This window comes from Carlito syrichta, unplaced genomic scaffold (assembly GCF_000164805.1).
Source record: "Carlito syrichta isolate Samal-C Ts95f unplaced genomic scaffold, Tarsius_syrichta-2.0.1 Scaffold303895, whole genome shotgun sequence".
NCBI lineage: Eukaryota > Metazoa > Chordata > Mammalia > Primates > Tarsiidae > Carlito > Carlito syrichta.
In genome coordinates this window covers 238313-259531 of record NW_007247991.1, presented here as the reverse complement: position 1 = coordinate 259531, position 21219 = coordinate 238313, and the positions used below count along the sequence as shown (strand labels likewise).

General features: G+C 53.1%; 1 protein-coding gene across 1 annotated transcript in view; it reads left to right on the top strand.

Moving 5' to 3' along the window:
• COL5A1 (collagen type V alpha 1 chain) overlaps positions 1 to 21219 on the top strand; it is a 196482-nt gene that overhangs the window by 149273 nt on the left and 25990 nt on the right. Inside the window, exons 38-55 of the mRNA XM_021712966.1 lie at positions 123 to 167; positions 661 to 714; positions 2132 to 2185; positions 5211 to 5264; positions 6464 to 6571; positions 8829 to 8918; positions 9016 to 9069; positions 10244 to 10351; positions 13302 to 13409; positions 14318 to 14371; positions 15667 to 15720; positions 15819 to 15926; positions 17134 to 17187; positions 17291 to 17398; positions 19043 to 19096; positions 19888 to 19995; positions 20536 to 20589; positions 20900 to 20953. Coding sequence (XP_021568641.1) covers positions 123 to 167; positions 661 to 714; positions 2132 to 2185; positions 5211 to 5264; positions 6464 to 6571; positions 8829 to 8918; positions 9016 to 9069; positions 10244 to 10351; positions 13302 to 13409; positions 14318 to 14371; positions 15667 to 15720; positions 15819 to 15926; positions 17134 to 17187; positions 17291 to 17398; positions 19043 to 19096; positions 19888 to 19995; positions 20536 to 20589; positions 20900 to 20953 — 1323 coding nt within the window. The remainder of the gene's footprint in view (positions 1 to 122; positions 168 to 660; positions 715 to 2131; positions 2186 to 5210; positions 5265 to 6463; positions 6572 to 8828; positions 8919 to 9015; positions 9070 to 10243; positions 10352 to 13301; positions 13410 to 14317; positions 14372 to 15666; positions 15721 to 15818; positions 15927 to 17133; positions 17188 to 17290; positions 17399 to 19042; positions 19097 to 19887; positions 19996 to 20535; positions 20590 to 20899; positions 20954 to 21219) is intronic.

The window sequence follows — 21219 nt, the reverse complement described above, 5'->3', positions numbered from 1 at the left end:
GGCCTTGAGAGGTGCCCAGGGGCCAGATTCGACTTGGAAGTATTGTTGATTTCACAGGCAGAGCCTTTTCATCCAAATAACACTAATAAACTTTCTCTCTCTCTCCCCCTTTCTCTCTCAAGGGCAACTCTGGGGGCGATGGCCCGGCTGGCCCTCCTGGTGAACGGGTAAGCACCTTGAACCATTGGGTGGGGCCACCTCCCAGAAATCAGTGTGTTTCAAGTAGCCCCTCTGCACATCTTCCTGGGGTGGAGGGGTAGGTGGAGGGAGCCCCGCCTCAGACCCTGCGAAAGGAGAGGTTTTTCCTGTGATCCCACGGGGGATCATTCTCTGGGAGTGAACTCTTCCATCAGTCGAGGCCCTCCACCCCATCCCCCTGGGCTCCGTCTTGGCGTTTGGGAGGTGGTGGAGGCAGCAAGAAGTGGTCATCAGGCCTGTCCTGCCCCAAGGCCCCTGCCATGATGCTCTTTGGCCTGGCTGCCTCGGTCCCCCCCACCCACCGAGCTTCCTGTTTCTCTCTGGTGAGGGAGGGGGCTCGAATGATGGAGAAAAGGCCGGGGCAGGGTGATAGGTAAGAACGGCACCTGTGTCCAGAGAGTCAGCAGCGTGGGGAAGACCCCACTGGCCTCTGGCCTCAAACCAGCCTTTCTCTGTCTCCAGGGACCCAACGGACCCCAAGGACCCACGGGGTTTCCTGGACCAAAGGGCCCTCCGGTAAGTCATGTCTGCTGGGCTGGCAGGATCTGGCTCCTCAGGCATCAGTGTCTCCTGGACCTGCCAGTGTTTCCCTATGGGCTATTCAGAGTTTCTCAGAGAGGGAGACATGAAGTGAAACTCTGCAGGCAGGGGTTCGATGTGGCAGGACAGACCCCAGCTGAGACTGTTGCTGGCTAGTCTAGGGTCCTGTCCAGCTGCCTGGCCCTCCCGGGCATTGGGGGCCCTTTTCTTTTTTAGACCATTATGCTTTTCTAGTTGGATGCTATCCCAGTGTCCTGCGGCTGCCATAACAGATGGGATGATGGCTGCAGTGGCTCCTACCTGTAATCCCAGCGTTTTGGGAAGTTGAGTTGGGAGGATTGCTTGAGACCAGGAGTTAGACCAGCCTGGCAACGTACTGAGAACCCATCTCCTCAAAACATTTTTTTTTTAAATTAACCCAGCGTGGGGATGTATGCCTATAGTCCCAGCTATTCAAGAGGCCAATGCAGGAGGATCGGCCTAGGGGACAGAGCAGAACCCTGTCTCTAAAATACAAACAAAAATGACAAAATTCAAATTACCGCAAAAGGGGTAGCTTAAAACAGCAGAGAGTATTCTCTTACTGTTCTGCAGGCTGGAAGTCAGACATCCAAGTGTGGGCAGGGCCGGTCCCTTCTGGAGGCTAGGGAAGTATCCCTGGTGTCCCTCAGTCGGTGACACATCACCCTGACTGCTGCCTTCCCTTCACGTGAATGTCCCCTCTCTCAGTCTCTGGGCCTTCAACTCTCCCTCTTTTTATAAGGATACCAGCCGTTGGCTCGGGGCCCGCCCTAATCTAGTATGACTTTACCAAACTCGGTGACACTGGCGAAGACCCTATTTTCCGAGGGACACATTCACAGGTCCTGGGGGTTGGGGCTTTAGCTTAACTTTCGGGGAACACAATTCAGCTCACAACCGGTACAATGTATTTCCCCTGCAAATCCCTCTAAAATGAAGATGCCTCTCAAAACGGGGATTCCTGCCTGGGGCATGGTGCAGGGCGGTGGGTAGGAGGGAGCGTGACTTGGACAGACTGGAGTCCCTGTGCCATCTATGCCTCCCGCTGGGCAGGCCTCAAGCAGTCAGCAGGCCTCTTCTGGGGAGATGGGCCCGGTAACAGCACTCCCTAGGGGCGATGAGTAAAGCTTCAGTGGGACTACCAGCAGACCACGGCCCCTGGGACAGGCTCCTCCACCAGCTTAGTTTTGTCGTCATTGTCCCTGTTATCATTGTCCCTGTGGCTGTCTGGCGACTGCCCTTCTCAGAGGATGCCCAAGTGTGAGAGCCATTGAAATGAAAGGGTCACCTGGCATGGCATTAAATCCCGAAATCTGAAAGTGGGTGCTTCTTACAACTGAATGACACTTCTCTCCTCTGGTTCTTTCTTCAGGGGCCTCCGGGCAAGGACGGGCTCCCAGGACACCCTGGACAGAGAGGCGAGACCGTGAGTGTCATGGGCGCCAGGGTAGTGGGCAGGCCCCTCACCGGCGGGCTCTCCTACAGCCCCGTCTGTGGGTGCGGCCACCGCTGCCCCTGCATGGTCTCAGAGGACCCACAGAAAGGCTCCCGAGAGCCAGGCCGGCTTCTGCTGACTTGGGGCCAGGCTGTGGGGAGAGCACAGGGACAGAGCTGCTGTGCAGGTCGGCAGTGACCTATGGTACCTCTGGGCAGAAGGCAGGTGCTGGCGTTTTGCTGGTCTTGGCAGCTTTGATCAGAGGCTGCATTTAAAACCACCAAGATGCAAACGAAATGTCAATCGGTGTACAGAAACCTCGTACAGCCAACCTTTTTTTCCCCCTCTGGAATAAAGGCGGGTGCAACCTGGCTTGGGCATGATGTATCTTAACTGGACAGGTGTTGGGAAAGATTTTACATGATCCTCAGCGTCATCCGCTTCTTTGATGTTGCAAAACTCCAAGACAAGGGCCACGGGCCCCAGCAACATTTATCCAGATCATTCCAGCTCCAAGCCATGGGATTTTGGGGAAGCCTTCAACGTCCTCTTCTATAGTATAAAACAGCACTGAGTCGAGTTGCAATTTGGCTTTTCGCTGGACACACAGCCGTGTACGTGATCGGTGTGTTTGCAGTCACAGGTTCACCTTTGACCTTGCCATTCACTTTAGAAATGTGTGTGCAGGCTGCATCGTTATCTAGAAGATAACGGAACCCAAAATTCTCATTTGGGAGAAAAAGTATTGATGAGAAATGGGAACCTCTCCTGGCCCCGTCAGCCAAATGGTTACCTTCATCCTTGGGGCTCCAAGCTTTGAATACCTGGGGACTCGCATCACCAGGGCGACTTCCTGTCACTGTGCTGTGCTCCTTCTTTGTGTATGCATCCCGTTTTTCCACTTTGAAAGATGCTGGCCCAGCTGGGTGCAATGGCTCATGCCTGCAATCCCAGCACTTTGGGAGGCCGAGGCAGGAGGATTGCTTGAGCCCAGGAGTTTGAGACCAGCCTGGGCAACCTAGCAAGACTCTGCCCTCTTAAAAAAAAATTTTTCCCACCACAGAGAGCAGGGGTTGCATCAGTGTCCAAATGGCCCCTTTGTCTCTGCAGCCGGTGTCTTAGTGGCCAACAATCTCTAAAGGACGCTCCCAGCAAAAGCAGGCGACCTCATGAAATGGGTTTTTGAATGCCACATTTAATATGTTCTTGGTGCCTGCTTCTTTTACCCCCCCTCCCTTTGTTTCTCTTTGACTCACTGTGACGAAACCTCTTTTAATTACACCTTCACCGTGTTCTGCACGGCGCACACCGGCTGATAAGTAGAGATGACTTCGCTCTTTTGTTTAGAGAGAAAAATTAAAACATTTCTTCTGAGCTTTGCATATTTTTCTCTAATGCCTTTCCAAGGAGACAAGATAGAAAGTTTTGTGTATTATGTGCTGTTCTCCCGCTGACTTATTCTGGAAAGAGGCTGGAAAAATAATTAAGCAGTTCATCTTTGCTCAGAAAGTTATAGACGTACTTTCCTGCCATGCCTGGCTGCCCCTTAGATGCAGGGGTGACGCCAGCAGACCCTCCCCCACACACCATCCCCCGAGTCCCACCTGGGGTGTGGAGTCTACTCCTTGGGTTGATCCAGACAAGCCTTCTAGAAAGGTCTTCCCTGGGGTGTTGGAAACCCAAGGGCGATGATTTCTCCTAAATGTGAGCCCAACTGAAGGTTAACTGCATCCCCAACAGCTGTGGATGGCTGTGGGCCAGATGGGGAGGGCTTTCCTGTTACAGTGGTTGACATTGATGGTAGCAAGACTTAACCCAAGGCTCCTGTCTCCCCTGACCCACCGAGTGGAGTGTGTCCTCAACCCGTCCACCACCTCTTGTTTCTGACCCTGTAAGTGCAATCTACAGAGAATGCTGCATTAAAAATGATGGTTCTGGCTGGTAGCTCATGCCTGTCATTCCAGCACTTTGGGAGCTCAAGACCAGCCTGGGCAACATAGTAAGACCTCGTCTCTACAAAAAAAAAAAAAAAATTAAAATATTAGCCAAAGGTGGCGGCACACACGTGTCATCCCAGCTACTTGGGAGGCTGAGGCAGAAGATCACTGGAGCCTGGGGATTTGAGACCGTGGTGAGCCATGATTGTGCCACTGCACTCCATCCTGGGCAACAGAGCAAGACCTCAACCCAAAAGAAGAAAAAAAAAGATGGTTCTAGCCCAAGGCAGGCAACTGAGCTGGGCTTAAAGAAGAAAACACTTCTAGGATTTGCAGAGAAGTTGAATCTGCTGTGAGTTCACATGACTGAGAAGTCGGGAGTCGAATCTCACACGCTCGCATGACATCTGGGCTTGTCCCCGGCAGTGTTGTGTGGCACCTGCAGATGGCATCTCACTGGCACCAGTCATGCTCGGCAGACATGCCCAGAAATTAAGCCTGCGTCGCCTTAAGGTTATCTCTCTGCTCTGAAGGAGACTATTGAAGGCGTAGCAGGTACCCAGGAGGACCCAGCCAGGATTGTTAGAGCCCAGATGAGACGTTCCTGCCGAACTGAGCTAAAAATAATCCCCTGAGCTGCTGGATCGCAAAAACAGCAAGCCCTCACCTCGCCCGTGTTAAACACACACTGGTGAGATCACCTGCCATGCATTTGAGGCATTAATGGCAGCTGCGGGAAAGTCCCCAGAAAGCCACTAATGAGAAACAGCCCAGAGGAGCTACCAAGTCTAGAGATGGCGCCAAGTCTACTCGGAAAACGAGTGCTCAGTGACATGATAAAGATGAACGGTCTCGGCACTAGAAACGCGGCGGAGGAAGAACAGCCAGTGAGACTAACTCGTCTGGCTTCATTACCTCCATGAAGTTAGAGCAAGAGAAATGGGCCCTTACGAAGGAAGGCGAACATCCGCTGATGGGGACAGGGTGGGAGGGGTGGGGAGCCTTCTGATGAGAAGGGTGGCGGGTGGCAGTGGCGTGGGCTGTCTTAGCCCCCTCAGCGTGTGACTCTCTCTCAACAGGGTTTCCAAGGCAAGACCGGCCCTCCAGGCCCCCCAGGTGTGGTCGGCCCACAGGTGAGACGGCAGCGTCCCCGGCTCCAGGGGTCACCCGGTACCACTCACCCGCACAGGAGAGAGGAGCAGGACTTGGGGTGTCCGTGCCCCTGTTATTCTGGAGGTGTAGGGGTTGCCTGGGAGCCTCTCAAGTCCTATAAGACATCGACATCCAATTTGCCCCACACAGGAAACCGTACCCAGAGGATAGAGTCAGTGGCTCATTGAACACAGCTGTCTGACCAGGCATGGTAGCTCACCCCTGTAATCCTTGCACTTTGGTAGGTTGAGGCAGGAGGCTCACAAGAGGCCAGGAGTTTGAGATCGGCCTGGGAGACATAGTTTCTACAAAAAAGAAAGAAAGGAAGGAAGAAATTAGCCAGGTGTGGTGACAAGCACTTGTAGTCCCAACTACTCAGGAGGCTGAGGCAGGAGGATCACCTGAGCCCAGGAGATCTAGACTGCAGTGATCTATGATCACACCACTGCACTTCAGCCTGGGTGACAGAGTGAAACTGACTCAAGGAAAAAAAAAAAAAAAGCCTGAGGCTCATGGGCCTGTCGGGACCAGACCAGGGTGAGGCTCAGGAGTTGGGCTTGTCCTTGGCTGTGGGCATCCGAGGTGGCCAAATTCTCTTGTCCTTGGATCTGTCAGTGCCACAGGCCTGCGGTTTTCTCTGCCAGCAGAGCAATGACAGGAGTGGCTTTAGCCATGATTGATGGCTTAGAGTAACAACACGGGGCAGCAGTCACCTTGTTTCTTGGAAATGCCACACTTAATGTAGTGTTAAATAAGATATTGACCCACTGCAGCCACAGAGCGGAAGGACCCGTGGGCTGTCACCCTGGTGTGGCCTTTCTCCTACCTGTGGCCTCTGCTGGGGCTCATTCAGCCTCGCTCATGGCGCATCCTGGAAACACATGCTGGCTGTACCTCCTGGAAGACAACAGGTTGGGGGGAAGAGGGCCACACTGGGCCACGGCATGGGGCCGGGCAATGGGAAGTTTAGCGACACCCACCTGGCTTGCTTTGATCTTCCCTTCCGGATGTTTGCCAGAAGGAGAAGACTTGCAAAGGGGTGTGAAGGTTTGTTGGGCCTGCTGCAGGCCCCTTGCCTCCATAAGGACAGCCAGGGCTGTCCTTAGATTTAGGATGAGGTGGTCACTCCCTTGTGGGTCTCTTGAAATTGCTTTGTGACTGACGCTGATCTTCTCCGTAGGGTCCCACAGGAGAAACAGGTCCAATGGGCGAGCGTGGTCACCCTGGGCCCCCCGGTCCCCCCGGTGAACAGGGACTCCCAGGCCTGGCTGGGAAAGAAGGGACAAAGGTGAGTTTCTGGAACCTTCCCAGTCAGGCTATGCTTTTCCTGAGGAATCATGCCTGGACTTTGTCTCTGTGTTTTTTGTTTTTGTTTTTTCTTGTTCTTTTCTGGTGAGTGGGCAGTTCCTCCAACAAATGCTCTTTGTGCTAATTCACTCCCTAAACCGTAGGTTTAGCTGACTCTTACTTGATTTGCACTAGGACTTGCACTGCCCTGGCCTCTGGGGTGGGACTCCTAAGGGGAACACAGGGTCAGACCCGTCCTCCACCCTCGCAAGCCTCTCCTTTCTGGCTGCCAGCTCTGCTTTCAGACATGGATAGAAAGCTCTTGGATTTCATGCGTTCCCAATAAATTTAGCAGAAAGTGCTTTTTTAAAAAGCCCTTTACCATAAGAGGCTGAAAAATAAACCACAAAAGCAAAAAACTAATTGTTTCTCTCCTACCTCTCAGTGCCGGGTCTAACTGTCCCTTTTTAAAAATTACTTCCAATGTGGCTGCCTAAGGTGGGAGGCTGAAACTTCCTACGTGTTGGCATAAAAATAAACAGCTCTTCCCTTCCAGCTTGTCAATAAGGGGCCCAGAAAATGCAAGCTCTTCAGCCTTTTAAATGACCACATAGATGAATACACTTGAAACATAACCAGGCAAATGAAGAAAGATTGAAAACAATAATACACATGTGTGTGCACATATGTACTTGAATAAATATGTGTGTATGTGAATATATACACACAACATATATGTGTGTGCATTTGTGTGTGTATATATACAAGGTGAGGGACCCAAAAATCCCTGGAATTATCTTTTGGAGGGTGGGCCCCTGGTAGTACACTTGCAATTTGTTCCTCCGGATCAAACGTTAACTCAAGTTTTATCTGGAAGTTTTGAGATGGTTGCATCATGATTTGCAGAAGAAATGTCCCAAGTTGTGGCAAACAGGTGACTGGTTCTCCCCCCATGACAATGCACCCGCCCACACTGCGCTGAGTGTTCAGCAGTTTTTGACCAAAAGCAGCATGATCTCTGTGTCGCATCTTCCCCATTCCCCGATCTTGCTCTGAGCGGCTTTTTTTGTGTTCCCGAATGAAAAAAAGTCCTCAAAGGGAAATGTTTTGCCGATGGGAAAAAGGTGAAGCAAAAAATGGCAGAAGCACTAAAAAGGCATCAAAACGGATGAGTTTTTTGATAGTGGAAAAATCTTCTCGATAGGTGTAATTCATCAAACGGAGAGTTTTTTGAAGGTGACTGAAGTGTAAGCATGTGAGAAGCAATATGCTATTTTTTCTAAATAAATTGTGTGTTTTGTGGGTCCCTCGTATACTCACAGATATATTTACTATATATGTATATATTTACATATCTAGCGTGTATATACAGAGGGTACCAAAAAACGCATATGCATTTTAAGAAAGGAAAAAAACTGTATTAAAGTTGTAGATGAATACAAGTCACGTTTGACTTCTGCAATTACAAGAGGTGCTCACAGTGGTTACTGTCAGCATCCAGGCACTTCTGATTACAATAAACTAAAAGTAATACATAGGTAACGTCTCTTAAAACGTGCATTCTTTTTTTGGCACCCCCTGGTACACACACACACACACACACACACACACACAGGAACAGAAGCCACCGGCATATTTGATCTATTGGTTTGGGAACACCCCTGTGCTCCGTGTTGGACTCCAAAGAACATTCTGGAAGATATCAAAGCTATCAAACATTACATGTACTTCAGGAAAGATATAGGCTAGGGGGGTGCCTTTTTTTCTTGTGCTTTTAGGCTCGAGGCAAGTACCTTAGGTTCTAAGTCCAGTTAGGGCAGTGTTTTTAGCACTTTTAGCACTGATTCCTTTATCTGACTCAGTCTTTCAAGGGACCACCAAATATATGAGAGACGTGGCACCGCTCGACTTTGGAGCGGGGGTGGGGGTGGCTGAACTCCGTGGAGCTCGGGTAGAGTGTCACAGGTCGCGTCTGTTTGCAGGATCCTCAGGCAGTGCCAGCAGGCCAAGCATGGCTACCGGGTGTGGGCTTGGGCAGCACACAAGAATGGGAACTGCCAATGAGTCCAGTCAAGACCCAGAAATTTCTTTTACAGCCATGTGCCCAGGGGAAGCCCCAGTGTGACCCAGACCCCGGGGAGTCTTGACCAGGAAGCCTTGCTGGCAGTCCCCGATCCTGGCCATTGCTGGAGGGCTGGGGGTGGGGGTCTCTGCTGGCACTGGCTCCAGGCAAAGCTAACCCCTGACTCTGTTTCCAGGGTGACCCAGGCCCTGCCGGCCTCCCTGGGAAAGACGGCCCTCCGGGATTACGCGGCTTCCCTGGGGACCGAGGACTTCCTGGCCCCGTGGTGAGTGCAGGGCCAGGTGGGAAAGGAAACCAGACCGCACGCAGCCCTGGGGGCTTCCTCCCACATGCCCTCGACTCACGTTTTTATGGCTTTGCAGGGCGCTCTTGGACTGAAAGGCAACGAAGGCCCCCCTGGCCCACCAGGCCCCGCGGTGAGTCAGATTTTGTCAAATCATTTTCCTCAATACCTTTTCCTCTCAGGTGGTTCCTGAGAGCTGAGAGTACGTACAGCTGCCCAGGTCCCCACCAAGGGTTCTGTGGAGGATGTGGTAGAGAAGACAGCTTCCGAGGGGGTGTGCCCTGAGCTGGAGCTGAGTTGACAGAGGGTCCCGGGGACACATCACATGAGAAGGGAGGACAGGGCAGCCTGGAGGGGGAGGAGTGACCTCGTGCTGCCCATGGTGCATTCTTCCTAGAGGAGCACTCTCCCTGGAGAAGCATTGTCTCTCCTGGAGGAGCACTGTCTCTCCCTGGAGTACCACAGTCTCCTTGGAGGAGCACTATCCCTGGAGGAGCACTCTCTCCCTAGAGGAGAACTCTCTCCCTAGAGGAGAACTCTCTCTGAGGAGTACTCTTCCTGGAAGGGCTCTCTCTCCCTGAAGGAGCACTCTCCAAAGAGCACTCTCCCTGGAGTACCACTCTCTTCCTAGAGGATCACTCTCTTCGAAGAGCACTCTCCCTGGAGGAGCACTCTCTCCCTGGGGGAGCATTCTCTGAAGAGCACTCTCTCTCGAGGAGCATTCTCTCCCAGGAGGAGCACTCTCTGTGGAGGAGCACAGAGGAGGCCCACATGCCTAGCATGAGTCTGGACTGGGCCAACGGGGGCAGGAAGTAGATGCGAGTCTCTATGAATGCTTCTGGACTAGGCTGTCCAGGGTGGGGGCCTGTCCGGCAGCATGGCCTTCTGATGAGGCCACGAACCCAGCCACTGTAGTGCCTGTCTCTGCTCAAGGCCTAGCAAATTGCACAGCTTGGAGAAACGGGGCAAGTAGTAGATACCTTGTTGGCCTCCGCAGACCTGAAGGGGAGAAGGGGGCCGGGAAGGGGGAATCATTGAAGGCCAGCATGGAGGAGGGCGTGTCCTCAGTCACTGGGGAAGGGGTCATGGGTGCGCTTGGAACCAAGGGAGGGGAAGACCCAATGAGCCTGATGGCACAGAGCCTCAAGTGCTAGACAAGTAGTCTTTGCTTGCCAAGGGCCATAGGGAGTTATGGTGGGGTCTAGAGTGAGTGAGTAAGTGGAGTGACTGATAGAGTGGTGCTTTAGGAAGAAATGTCCACGCTGTTTGAAAGCCTTTGAAACAAGCTGATTTTTGTCCCATCCCAGGGATCTCCTGGAGAGCGAGGACCAGCTGGTGCTGCTGGGCCCATAGGAATTCCAGGGAGACCTGGGCCCCAGGGACCTCCAGGGCCAGCTGGAGAGAAAGGGGCTCCCGTAAGTACTGCCCTGAACTGGGGGAAGCCCTTTACTTAGGCACTGGGGTCATTCATGAGTTCAACCTCATCCCTGCCCTATAGTGATTCTGGGATGGGGTGAGATCTGTGTTCATTCTCTAAGACGGTGTGTGTGTCCCAAGGTATCCCAGCTGAGGTCCACGGGGAGGCCACGTCCTTTCACAATTGGCTGAGCTGGGGGCCTCCGTGGGAATCATGCTGGCCAAGGCTCATCCTGTCCACGCCCACATGCTGCTGGCCCACACGTGCAGACAGGGAAGGGCCGGATGGTCTGTTCTTGGTGGACTTGGTTGTGGTCCAGCCTCTGAGTGCCCCGTGTGCGTGATCTGCTCCCCTTTGCTGGCCTGAACACATGCCTGGGCTTTTTATGAGAAAGGAAGATATCTGGAACTGGTCCCCCCTTGTTTGGGGGCGGGCGTGGAGAACAGATGTCTGGCAAACAAGAGACAGGAGGTGGTGGACCTTGGGAAGATAAGCCTTCTTCCTGTACGCCCAGGACAAGCCGGCCTCTTGGTGAATCTCAGATTTTGCAGGCTTTGTGAAGCCTCTTGGATCGGGGCGTGGGGTCAGTCTTAAAGCTCCCCCAGTCTCGGTTTCCAAGAAAGAGAAAAGTGAGACCCCCTCTGGCTTTGACACTTTCCACAAGCCTCTTTCCTGAATGACCCTCAAAACACCTTTACTGCCCAGGCATGGCCCACCCTGACGCACGTGAGACTTCTGCCTACTAATCTGCCGCCTCCTTGCCGGCAAATGACTGTGGAGACCAATTTCAGCTCTTTCTCCTCAGTACAGAAAGAGTGAGCTGTGTTCCCAGATGGGCAGATATCAGCAGGCGGCCTCCATTGAGTTAGGCCTGTGTGCTGACTGGCTGTATTAGATAGGTGTGGCCTCCTTGTATGTGTCACTCTCGGTGGCTCCCGGGTGGGAAGAACAGCCGGTACTCCCTGGGCGGGGAGTCCCTGCTGAAACCACGTTGGGAACATCTGTGCTACTGCAAATCTGTTTAATGTGTTATTGGCAATCTGGATGACACCTAATCACTTCCCATGAGGCACCAGGACGCGGATCCAGCCAGATTCTGGGCCAGAAAACTGAGACCTGGTGGGCATTCAGTGTGTGTAGAGCCTGCACAAACTCAGTGGGAAGTGAGTTTGTTGTTTCAGGAGGGTAAATGTTTAAGCAGAGGCCTCTGAGAGCAGCACCGTCCCAGGAGAAGGTGTCATTCTCCAGGGATAGCTCCAGAGAGAAGGCGAGTTCAAGCAGAGGCTGGTGTCTCCAGGATGCCCCCCAAGCTGCAACATTGGACAGGAGGGTCCAGGAAGGCCCTTCCCGTGGCCTGGGCATCTTCTGGCTTATGTGGGGTTGAGGTTGGGATAAAGAGGAGCTCACTTGTAGGAGCAGGAAGTGAGCCGTGCAGGCAGGAGACAATCAGATCTGAGAATGAGGTGTGACTCGGTGCTGGCCACACTCGGAGCCCCACGCTGAAGGGACCTGCTCCCTTTCATGTCCCTTCCCAGGATGCACTCGCTCCTTCTGTGTGTTTGCTGGAAAAAAGGGATTCCTGTCTGGGGTGAGAAAATAAATCCAAGCCGTTCACAGAGTGACGTGATGGCTAGGGAAATGGAGGCAAGCAAGAACTTAGGAAGGAGATTTGAGGATGGCCAAGGGGGGCAGTTCGGAAAGTGGGTCAAGTTATAAGGACAGGAAGGATAGAGTGTGTGCATGTGTGTGTGCTTGTATCATGTGAATGTGCTCACATGTACATGGATGTTCATGTGTGCACATGCACACACATACCAGAATGCTTTCTGTGTTAGTGTTGTGCATGCCTGCATGTATGCCTGTGTGTATGTGTATGTCTGTGTGTGTATGCCTGTGTGTATATGTATGTCTGTCTGTGTGTATGTCCTGTGTTCAAGTGTGCTTGTACACATACATGTCAGAGTATTTGTGTGTGCACGTGTGCATGCATGTCCCATATGTATGTGCACATGCATGTGCGTGTTTGTGTGTGTACAAGCATGTTGGAGTGCTTGTGCGTGCATGTGCATGTCTGTATGTGCATGTGTGTCCTCTGTATGCCTATGTATATGTGTGTGCACGCATGTCTGTGCGCATGTATGGTCCATGTGTATGTCCACAGTCATTTGCCTACAGGGAGGGGGCAGATTATGTAGCACATGTTTGTGTGTGTGTGCATGCACATTAGAGTACCTATGTGTGTATGCTGTGTGTGCATGTGTGTCCTGTGTGTGTGCATGCCTTGTGTATGTTTATGTATCTCTGTATGTGTTTCATGTGCACACACATGTGATTGAGCACTATATACATGCATGTATCTGTGCATGTATGTTCAGTGTGCTCATGTGTGTTGTGTGCATGTGTGCCCCATGTGTGTTGCACACATGCATGTGTATTCATGTGTATGTGTGCGCACACATGTCAGAATACTTATTTGTACGTGCATGCTTATGAGTGTGCATGCATGTCCTTGTGTGTGTACAGGGAGGGTGTCTGCCAATAATTGAAAGAAAGTTGCATGAGGATGGTGCTCAGGCCCTCCTGGTCCCTGGATGTGGCTCCTGGTCACTAGCTTAGGTGACCCACACACAGGTTCAGGAACTGGGCTGGCTGCATTTGCACCCTGGCTCTGCTGTTCGCTGACTGTGCCTCAGTCTCTCCATCTCTCAGGAGCAGTCCTTCATGGGGTGAGTGTGATTAAGCAAAGTGACACACCAAGGTCATGGTCCAGGACTGGGCTCCGAATCGGCCCTTGGTGTACCTGGCTCACCTCCATCAGGCTTGTGGTGACAGCCCCTCCAGGAGCCCCCACCTTCCTGCCAATGCACCCCTCTCCAGGGTGATGAGCTGGTGGGGGTATGTCCCCATGATGGAGCCACATTTGACCAGGGATCTTCTGTCCCCTCTAGGGTGAGAAAGGCCCGCAAGGCCCGGCTGGCCGTGATGGTCTGCAGGGTCCTGTGGGGCTCCCAGGTCCTGCTGGCCCTGTGGGACCCCCTGGAGAAGATGGAGACAAGGTAAGGAAGATCCGGAGTGACACACAGCCAGGCCTGGCCAGGCGGGCAGGCAAGGGCGATGGTGGCCCCTGTTAACAACGGCTGAATGCCACGCCTACCCGCAGACCTGTATCGGGGGGTAAATTCACAGCAGCACACAAATAAGTGATAATAAATGAAATCTCTGGCATGCTGGAGGGAACTTAGAAACCACTTTCCTCTTGTGTCATTTTGAGGCGGCCCAAGACATTTGCTCTTAGTAGCTCGAGCAAAGAAAAATGCTCCCTGGTCCCCCTGAATAATTTCAAAGTCAGAATCTGTAGCACCCAGTTCCATGAGCCTCTACCCCACATCTGCTTTCAAATATCTTCCCTGAAATGATCAGCCTCCCTCTCATTAAGAACGGGCTGCCTAATTCTGCCACCGTTACTGCAGGAGCTTGCATTTTATACTCCATTTAATCTAGCTCTGTGGTTTGACTTCCCATTTATGATAGCTCTGGTGACATTTCCGACTCTGTCACCTTTGCGTTGTCCCACATCTCAGGGTAGAAGACAGCCTTGTACCAACAGAAACATTAGGAAAGATCTTACTAACTTCCTTGGCAACTTGGTAATGGAGTGGCCTATTACTGTCTTGTGTTGTTCACAGTTCAATTTGAAAACAAAGTAAGCATTTTCAATAGGCTTTTTCCCACGTGTTCAAATCTACTAAAATCCCGCGTGGCATCAGACCAAGACCTTGTCCCTTTCTGCCTTTGTATTAAGAAGGAAATCAAATTCATCTATGGAAACATTTCTTCTTTGGAAAGTTACAGGGCCACCTGGGAACGAGATTATTCTTCACTGCCAAGAAAAATTAATCATGGGCAATGGGAAAAACCCCGCGGTCATTGGGCTGCCTAATGGATCTCACCCTTCTTCCCCTAGGGTGAGATCGGAGAGCCGGGACAGAAAGGAAGCAAGGGAGACAAGGGTGAACAGGTAAGTTGTGGCGAGTATAGACGGCCAGCAATCCTGGAGGGGACACGTTGAGGGCCACATGTGGTCATTGCTGATGAAGCTGATGATTGATACGACACAGAATGCTGTTAAAATCTCTCGTGTGTGTGTGTGTGTACTTCAGTGATATCCGAGCATGCGTGTGTGTGTGCATGTGTGAGTCTCCGTGTTTAAGTGAACAGGAAGCATTCACAGGGGTTGTGTAGACATGCCCATTGCCCTCCAAGGCTGAGGAAACCAGAGCATTCTGGCAGAAGCAGCGCCCTTGACCCAATGACTGGGAATGTTTCCCTCTGTTTTTTCACGTGATCAAAAATACCAGCTTGCTCTTGCAAAGCCCCCATTGCTCTGCTGCCAGCTTCTTCCCGACGATATGAAACACCTCTTTGCTCCCTTCACCTTCAGGATTTTCACCCAATGTTTTGATTCCCAGGCAGGAAGGACCTATGTTCCTTGGGAGGCCTGTGCTGGGCCTCCCTGGTTGGGCTCCTGGGGACAGTGCCCTGTCTCCTCCTTGCCTTCCTTTTTCCCAGCCCCTTTTATTTTGAGTTGGGATCTCACTCTTGCCTAAGCTGGAGTGCAGTGGCACGATCACTGCTCACCACGGCCTCCTATTCCTGGGCTCAAGTGATCCTCCTGTGCTCAGCCTCCTGAGTAGCTGGGATGGCAGGTACATGTCACCACACCAGCCCATTTTTGTTGTTGTTGTTGTAGGGATGCTGTTGTTTTATTTTGTTGTAACTGTGTTGCCCAGACTGGTCTCGAGTTCCTGAGCTCTAGTGATCCTCCGGCCTCAGCTTCCCAGAGTGGTGGGATTACAGGCTTGAGGCACCATGCCTGGCCCCTCTCTCACATTCTCTGTGCTGGTGGTTTCTTGCGATGGCACAGCAGAGGGCCTGGTGCTGGGCCCAGGGCTTTGAGCAAGCTATGTGCCCCCATTCCTGATTGTTGAGCTGACGTCACATTCCCATGTCGTGGCTGTATGCTGGGAGTGGAAATGAGGCATAGGGTGGTCTCTAGGGGGACATTGGGGGCAGCAGCCTCTGCCATCCACGGTGACACACTCGGGATTGAACCAAGAGCCTTGCCAGCTTCCCAGGGCCCGAACTGTGTTGTTGTTGCTTGCTTGCTGAATGACACATTTGAGGGCGGCACCAAGGCCCTTGGGTGCATCGGCCTCCTGCGCCAAGCCTCCCCTACTTAGGATGGGACCCACCCCTCCCCCAGCCTCCCCCACAATTCGAGAAGCAACTCATGTCTCTGTCTTGTCCCCACAGGGTCCTCCTGGGCCTACAGGTCCCCAAGGCCCCATCGGACAGCCAGGACCCTCCGTGAGTATCTGCGGTGAATGACCTTGAGACAGACCCGCGCCCCCTTGAGCTGCTGTGTCACCAGTGTGGTATCCTCCCCTCGGTTTCTTTCCCTGCAGGGAGCTGACGGGGAGCCAGGCCCTCGTGGCCAGCAGGGCCTATTCGGTCAGAAGGGTGACGAAGGTCCCAGAGGTTTTCCGGGACCACCAGGCCCAGTGGGGCTGCAGGTAACCACCCGCTTTCACCATGCCAGGGTCTCCTTACGATGCCACCTGTGTCTTCCTCGCGGTGTCCTTCCTCCTGTCTTTTTTTTTTCTTTTTTTTTGAGTTGGAGTCTCACTCTGTCACCCAGCCTGGAGTGCAGTGGCACACTCACAGCCAGCCCAGCATCGACCTGCTGGACTTTGGTGATCCATCTGCCTTAGCCTTCTAAGTAGCCGGAACTACAGGCGCATGCTACCACACCCGGCTAATTTTTTACGTATTGTAGAGATGAGATCTTGCCAAGTTGCCCAGACTGGTCTCGAACCCGTGGGCTCAGGCAATCCACTCGCCTTGGCCTCCCAAAGTGCTGGGATTAAAGGCTGAACCGCTGAGCCCAGCCTCTCCCATCTTTTTAAGAGTGGGGCAACTAAGACTAGACTATCAGAGGTCTCCCAGGCCTCCCCATCCAATCGTAGCTGCTAAAACATCTCAGAATTCCAGGCATGCCGGCGTTTACTGCTCTTCAGAAGTCACATGCATTTTTGTGCTCCTTGTAGAAGATGATCATTTGTAAGAAAAATAAAAAAGCAAAACTGACTTCTAGGCACACCACCCGGAAATGACAACAGGAAACATTTGGGCGCATTTTGCGGCCATGCCTTTGAAATGCATCTGTATAAACACACACACACACACACACACACACACACACGCACACACACACGCACACGGGCATTTAGATAATTCTATGATTTTTGCAAAATCTAAATCGGGTCGTGCATCTTATAGAAAGTCTGTGCCTAGCGTTTTCCGTTTCTCATTTTCGTTCCACAATCCCGTTTTCCATTATGAGGTGCATTGGATCATTGGATGTCATTAAATATTCTTGGAACATGCATCTCTTTATTTATTTGGAAAACACACTTTTTTAGTCACTACGCAGCAAGCCAGCATCTGGTGGTGACATAATTTATCCGGGCATTCCCCTGCTGTTGGCTCGTTAGGGTTTATTGTTTTATGGGACCCTAACATAAGCACCTTTGTCATAAATCTCTGCAATCTGCTCTAATTATTTCCTCCAGCTAAAGAATTATGTCCTCTCAGGTGGCCGTGATGTGGAAGCATGTTCCAAGGGCTCTAGGGGGGCTCCATGGCATCGTGCTGGGGAAGGTAGGATTGTAGTGTGTATTTGACAGAGTAGCACTTAACTACAAGGTTTCCTGTTCCCAGGGTTTGCCGGGGCCTCCAGGTGAAAAGGGAGAGACGGGAGACGTGGGCCAGATGGTAAGTGTGTCCAGGCCACCGAGACCTTCTGTGTCCGAGGCTTGTGTCATGGGGAAGAGTTGATGGTGTTTTCTCTGTCTCAACGGCTTCTCCCTTTTCCCAGGGGCCCCCGGGTCCTCCAGGGCCCCGAGGACCCTCCGGAGCTCCAGGTGCCGATGGACCGCAAGGGCCTCCGGGTGGAATAGGAAATCCTGGTGCCGTGGGAGAGAAGGTGAGGCCATGCCTCTACTGCTGGGGCAGTTCTGGGACTGTCTGGGGAGAGCTGGGTGTGTGTATGCACATGGGTGTACCTGTGTGTGTATGTGCAGAGACACACAAGACATGGCTGGGCTATTCCTGTCCGATGCATTTGGAACTGTAGAAGATCCATGAAATGGAGGGCCTTGACGTGTCCCTCTGTGGCAGCCCTTTGTGGAAGTTCCAAACGAGGCCCCCAGCGAGGCCTCTGCCACCTTCTTCAATATTTAGCCCTGGGGAGTAACCCTCTGCCCCCCTACGTGCAGAGCATGCCTGGCCGTGCCAAGCTTGTTGCTGCCACTACAGCAGAATCATGTTCTCATGGCCCGGGGCCCTCTTCACTTGATCTGTCTGATTTTAGAACCCAGAGCCTAAAGTGACTCAGTGAGCGTGATGGACCTGTATGTGTGTGTGTGTAAATGTGTGCGTATTATACATGTGTGTGCACATGTATGTGTGCATATCTGTGCATGAATGTGAGCCTGTGTGTGTGTGTGAATTTGTGCATGTTTGTGCATGCATGTATATGCATGTGTGGGTACGTGTGGATTTGTGGAGGGTGTATAAGTGTGTGCACGCCCATGAACGTGTGTGCACATGTATGATGTGTGTGTGCGTATGCGGGTGTGTGTGTAAATGTGTACATGCCTGTGCACATGTGTGCTGATGAGCCTGGCCTTCCAGGAGAAGGAGGCTCCCTGGTGAGTGGGTGTGGAGGAGGGGTGGGTGTGGCCAAGTGGAGTCTGGATGATTGCTGGATTGGAAGCTCTGACTCTGCCTCAGTTTTTCCATCCATGAAATAGGAGTCTTACCCACCTCTGGTACCTATTTCTCAGAATTGCTATGAAGACATGTGTGCGTGCATGTGTGAACATGTGCATGCCTGTGCACATGTGTGCATGTATGTGTGTGCATGTGAGCATGTGGCTAGGTGGTGCCACCGTCAGCTCCTGAGGTTGCAGGCCTGTAAAAGCTCTTCTCCGCTCCTGTGGTCAAGCGGGAAGATGGGTGGCCACCCACGCACGTGAGCTCCCTGCACGCTGTTTTTGGAGGTTTCTCTCTGCCCTTGGCTGTTACATCGAAAGAGGCCTTCCATCATGACTCACTCTAATGATGCAGAAATTAAAGAGGAATGCACCTGCTAGAACCACAGAGCGATGGCACACAGTGTTTGCCCAGGGAGCACCCATCTTCTTCAGCACCCCCACCACAGGGCATGCATCCCTACTCATCAATTGCCACTGCATACTTCCCGTGTCCCTAAGGATCACGTGTGGCTTTCTCCCTGCCCCTGCCTTACCATCCTCACCTCTGAGGCTGTCCTGCCCTCCTACCTGCCTCTCAGGGTCACCCTCCAAGGCCCCGAGCCCCATTCTCGGGAAGGCCTTCCAAGACAGTGTCCCTTGTCATCTGGATGCCCCTCTGTGCATCTGTCATATGCCTGCCGTGTTCCTCACACACCTCCCCCCAGTCCTGGGAGCCATCTGGGGGGCAGTGACTACTGTTTCCCAAGCCCCGGTCCTCAGGGCCCGACAGCAGGCAGGAAGGATTTGGCACATACCTGAAGCCAGAACCACAGTGCTCACCACTGCCTAACCAAGCTGTGTTGTCTCCCTAGGGTGAGCCTGGAGAAGCTGGTGAGCCTGGCCTTCCAGGAGAAGGGGGCCCCCCGGTGAGTGGCGTGGGGAGGGGCGGGTGTTGAGTGGGCTTGGGGGAGGGGTGGTGTGGTCAAGCAGGGTGTAGACGGGTGCTGGATCTGCTGGGTAGGAAACTCCCAGTCTGCTTCAGTTTTCCCGTCCATGAAATGGGACTCCTAACCCCTCTGGTGCCTATTTCACAGAATTCCTGTAAACACAGGAGGTGGCTGGGGCAGTGAGCCTGTGTGCGCGTGTGTGCACGTGTGTGTCCAGTCCTAATGGTGACCCCCCCAGCCAATGGCTAGTTAAGTTTCTCTGCCATCTGTGCTGTTCCAGGCCCTTCATGGGCTACCGTAAGAGTGAGGGCACCTACTGCCATCCATCGCCCTGGACTCTGAAGGCTTGACTGGGAGAATCTAGGCCTTTGGAGGCCAGGTGAGCAGGCGCTGTGCGGCCAGCCTGGGGGCAGCCTTAGGGACCAGGAGCAGCGGAGGAACTGAGGTCTGGGCGTCTATAGCCGCTTCCCCATCTGAGAACTGAGGAGTCGGTGGGTGCCCCTTGCGGTCCTCACTCTCTGGGTCCCTCCTACGTGGAGCTGGGTCTCGGCCTTAGAGTGCCCCAGAAATCCGGGCTCCTCTGGCCACCTCCTGGAGCCTGCGGGGGCTGACTCGCTGGGAGCTGCAGAGGGATGGAGGTGGGCAGCTGGTTTCCTAGCAGGGCTTGCACTTGCAAAGGGGCCTCTGGCTGGGACAGCAGTCAGGCAGGCACCCCACCTACCAGCGCTGCTTTGTCGGCTCTGAGAACTGGACACTGGCCTCTTCTCCAGGGACCCAAAGGAGAAAGGGGAGAGAAGGGCGAGTCGGGCCCATCTGGTGCTGCTGGACCCCCTGGACCCAAAGGCCCTCCTGGAGATGACGGTCCCAAAGGCAGCCCCGTAAGTAGCACAGTGATACACAAGCCCCTGAGCAGGGTCGGGCTCAGGACTGTTCTGGGTCTTGGGCAAGTCTTTCAAAGTCTAGAGGTTTTCACCAGTCACTGGACAAAAGTAGCAGAGATAGGAAAGAGAAGACATGGTTACCTTGGAAGAGGAAGATTTCTGAGGGCATCGCCGTGGACCAGGCAGCCTTCTAGAGGCACCGAGGATGATCAGGCTCTGGGTGGACTCCCCTTCCACTGGTCTGCCCAGATTTTGCATCGGGAGAGACTTCGGAGAGGTCTGTGGGCAAGACGCCTGCCCTGGGCATGTCTCTGGAAAGCGAGAGACCAGCCAACTCCTGCCATGCCCATGGACTGGGCTCGCAGGCTTCTGAGATGCTAGGGCTTCCGACTCATACAGTACACTGGATGTTAGGATGGTTGGAAGGTTCCAGGGTCTGGTTGGTGGCAGGTGGCTGTGTCAAGGCAGAGATGGGCTCGGCCGAGTGTGGTCTCTGTCAGGCTGCTGACGGCCTTGTCTGCCTCTTTCTTCTTTCAGGGCCCGGTGGGCTTCCCTGGTGATCCCGGACCCCCTGGAGAGCCTGGTCCCGCGGTAGGTGTTCAGGAGGGTGAGGCCACTACTCCCCACAACCGTTGCCTGCTTTTGCCAGCCCTACCTTTTCCTTTCTTACTGGCTGTTTCTTTTTGGTGGATTCTCTTTGGGGCATAGCCCTTTCCCCAAAGGTACCCACGGTCTGGTGATTAGGGGAAGAAATGCCTCCCCTCTTCTGAGCCCACTGTGGGCTGGCACCAGGATGGGTTCTGGCTTATGGGAAGGGGCTGGGGCTGTGTTGGGTGCTGGTTGGTGTGTGAGCCTGGGGTGCTGTCCTGGAGTCAGCAAGAAACCTGCTTTGTGCCCACAGGGTCAAGATGGTCCCCCTGGTGACAAAGGAGATGATGGTGAAGCTGGGCAAACGGTGAGTCCACAGTCTGACCCGGCTTCTTGGGGGAGGGTTGGTGTGTTCTTGAGGTTTTGCAGTTTCTTTGTTTCATTTCGAGTTTTTTTTTTTCCCCCTTTTTGAGCCAGGGTCTTGTTCTGTTGCCCAGTCTGGAGTGCGGTGGCACTATCATGGCTCACTGCAGCCTTGACCTCCTGGGCTCAGACAATCCTTCTACCTCAGTCTCCTGAGTAGCTGAGACTATAGGCGCCTGCCACCAAACCTGAGTAATGTATTGATTTTTT